The sequence below is a fragment of the Cryptomeria japonica genome, chromosome 8 (genome assembly GCF_030272615.1).
Source record: "Cryptomeria japonica chromosome 8, Sugi_1.0, whole genome shotgun sequence".
Classification (NCBI taxonomy): domain Eukaryota; kingdom Viridiplantae; phylum Streptophyta; class Pinopsida; order Cupressales; family Cupressaceae; genus Cryptomeria; species Cryptomeria japonica.
In genome coordinates, this window is record NC_081412.1 from 215129895 (window position 1) to 215133404 (window position 3510).

General features: G+C 39.7%; 1 protein-coding gene across 1 annotated transcript; it reads left to right on the forward strand.

The window, feature by feature from the left end:
• The first annotated feature begins 295 nt into the window (after positions 1 to 295).
• LOC131067821 (sexual differentiation process protein isp7) lies at positions 296 to 3015 on the forward strand. The gene is made up of 3 exons (XM_058002985.2): positions 296 to 858; positions 2014 to 2332; positions 2446 to 3015. Exons 1-3 carry the CDS (start codon positions 431 to 433, stop codon positions 2707 to 2709), a joined length of 1011 nt encoding a protein of 336 aa, XP_057858968.2. The 5' UTR covers positions 296 to 430; the 3' UTR covers positions 2710 to 3015.
• Positions 3016 to 3510: the final 495 nt, after the last annotated feature.

Consider the following 3510-nt stretch of genomic DNA (forward strand, 5'->3'; position numbering starts at 1 on the left):
GTGAAAAACTATTAAAAAGCCCTGCGAGATCGGCGGCCTCAATCCTCTCCAGAATTCCCAGAGCCATTCCTGTCCGTCGATTCCAACGAGTTTCGAGAACGCTATTTAGTCAACGAAACCCTTACGTTACGACCGAATTCTCTCCTCGATTTGTCACAAAACCGTGTGATTCAACACGGATTTCCGGTGTTAAGACAGAACAAGTCAACGAAATCCAACGGCCAGGGATTCCCCAGATGAAAAACTAAATATTTACTACGAGCAGGAAGGTGTAGTAGTATGCCCAACTGTCGCTATTTATTCTCCGATGAAGAGGCAAAACAAACGCAACCAAATGCCCTCCATTCCCTCCCTCTGAACCTGCTCATTCATTCTCTTTCTCTTTGTCTTACGCTCTGTTTTCTTCCTGTTTTTCTGCTTTGAAAACTCCATGGAAAACCATCATAAAGAGGAAGAATCAGCAGCAATTCCTCTGATTGATCTGCATCCATTCTTCAGCGATTATGCTGACCAGACAGCCAGAGAAAGAGTTATTACTGAGGTGGGCAAGGCCTGTGAAGAATGGGGATTTTTCCAGGTGGTCAACCATGGTATCCCTACGGAGCTCATAGAAGAGGCTCTTGACACCTGTCGGGTGTTCTTTGAGTATCCACAGGAGGAGAAGATGAAGGTCAGAGGAGAAGTATCCGTGCCACAGCAGATGCCCACCGGCTACAATGTGTACCCGCCAGGAAGCTGGGATCTGTACGAGAATCTCTATTACCGAGCCGGTCGGTCATCGCCCGGTCAGACTGCCTCTGATTTCAGTGACGGGAATGCACAGTGCAATGCTTTCCCAGAGGATTTACCTCAATTAAGGTCTAATAATCATGGAGTTCGTGCAATTTTATTTTTTTTCTTTTTTTTTTGCCTGCTTTGTCAGAAAGAAAAAAAATTCATGTTATGCAGGGCAGAACGGCTAAGCAATTTGGCTTTTATGTAAAAATATTTTTATCATTTTAAGGTTAGGTGGTAGAAGAAGTAAATAGAGGTGGGTCTGATTGTGAAAGAAAAATCCTATGGTTATTTTTGCTTGAGTTGGGATGCATTTGTTTGTTGCTTTTGTTTTTGTGGAAGTTTTTTTCATTAGGTTTAAAAGTTCATTTGGTTATGGGTATGGTGGAGGTTGGGAGTAGTATTGAGGTTGATAGAAGTTAGGAGTAGTATTAAGATGGGCTTTAGGTATGAATGGCATTGTGATGGTGAAATAATTTGTATCGGAAATTTGGAATAGTATTGGAATGGGTTATTTGTATTAAAGTTGAATAAATCGATTATTTGTATAAAAATTTAGAATAGTTAGATATAAGTTCTTTTTGCACAAATTTAAGAGTGGTATTAAGATAAGTTATTTATATGTATTGAGATGGATCATTTGTAGCTACAAATTTAGTAGTGATTTTAAGATATGTTTTTCAATCTCTTTTTGTTAAGGTCATAAGATAAACAGTATTGGTGAGATGGGTCTTTTGTAGCTGCAAATTTAATAGTGATTAATAGACATACAAATTTTGAATAGATTTTTCAATCTCTTTTTGTTATGATCATAAACTGAATAACATTAATGAGATGAGTCATGATTATTAAATATACATATTTTAGAGTGGATTTCTCAATCTCTTTTCATCAAGACTTTAATAATGAATGGATTGAATTGAATTTGGTTGGATGAGGTTGGCTAGTTTCAATTCATTATTACTGTTCGATGCTATTGGATGATTTACTTGTTTAGTATTTGTGCCTATGGATTAAATCCCACCCACTCACTCACCCTAGTCAGTGATTGTGCGTTCTTTTTGCTATGTGGAAACAGGGCGATCCACATAATTAGCTTTGAATAAGGGAACCAAATGAAAAGGGACTGGGGGAGGAATATGGTATGCTAGGGGACTAGGGGAGGAATATGGTATGCTAGAGTAGTGGAAAATGCATAAAATCATATTTTAATTGTGCATCGAATCTTTTGTGTGGCAGATTTGTGATAGAGAGGCTACTTGAATTCCTGGGGAAAACGACGGACTTGATCGAGAGCCTGATTTCCCAGGCTCTGGGATTATCCGGGGAATATCTGCGGGAGCTGAATCGGGACAAGGTGGAGCCTCTGAAAGTGCTGTGCTATCCAAAGGCGAGAACAGAGCAGGAGATAGGAGCGTGGCAGCACCAGGACAGCAGCTGCATAACTCTTGTGGGGCAGGACGACACGGGGGGCTACCAAGTCCTCAAGGACGCCAAATGGGTGAACATCAAACCTACAAGGGGCGCCCTCGTCGTTAACGTCGGTGATATTCTTCAGGTACCCAAAACCTCCCTCACCCCCATTTAAGGCATTAACTGAAAATTACTAATGCATAAACAGTGGGTAACTTTGCTTGGTCTCCTGTGTTGCCTGGTCTCCTGTGGTGACAGGTGTGGAGCAACAACAGACTAAAGAGCGCCGTTCACCGCGTATTAAATAACCGGGAAAGAAGACGGTGTTCCTTCGCCTTCGCGACCGTGCCCAGCCCAGAAAAGCTGGTGAGCCCGCTGCCGGAATTCACGAGCCAAGTCAAGCGGCCGGCGGCATACAGAAGTTTTGTTTATAAAGACTATATGGTGAAAAGAGTGCGCAACAAAACGCACCCCCCTGCCACCGCCGAGGATTTCGCCGACATCTCCATCTACGCCATCTGATGCGCGCCGAGCTTAGCCTCTTAATATTAATAATATATATATATATATTTATGTTAGTATTATCATTTGTATTGAAGAACCAACACAAAGAATGGAATAGAAAATTATTATGATTCATGTATTGGCCCGGCTTGCCTTGTAATGGATAAAAATGGGGACAGCAAAAACTTCAATGTTTTTCTACTTATAAAACAAACACACATTTGTCTGTTGGAAATATTGTGGGTGCTAAAAATAGAGCAACACGTTAGGCTACGTGAAGTCACGAGCTGGCGTGAGAATGAAACAATCCATTAATTCGTTTTCTCCACACCATTAAATATGGAGCCTGAAAATGGGGCTGCTTTTCATCACTTCAATTTAATGGGGGGTTTCTGGCAGAGTAAAGATTAATAATAAATACGCATTTGTCAGTAGATAGGATGTTAAAGCATGCGAGAAAGCGATCTGACAAAATAATAATAAAGAGGTTACAGGTGTGTATATCTCTTACTCTCTAACCACGAGTTTTTATTCGAAGTAAATAAACAAATTCCTTTTGCACAAACAGGAAAAGCATTTTCTTTTTACATGGAAACTGATCCAGCAGACTCTTAAATCTTTATGACTATTAAAAGCAAATGGGTCAGAAATAAATCTGTAAAGAAAGCATTAATCACATATCAAGAAAAAATCTGATATACTTTTTTTTTAAAGAAATTGTTATTACATTTCTGTTTGCAGACAATGACATTGTCGAACTAGAAACACTAGTATATCAAAAATTATTGATATTCTTTATAAAAAAATGTCACATAGATA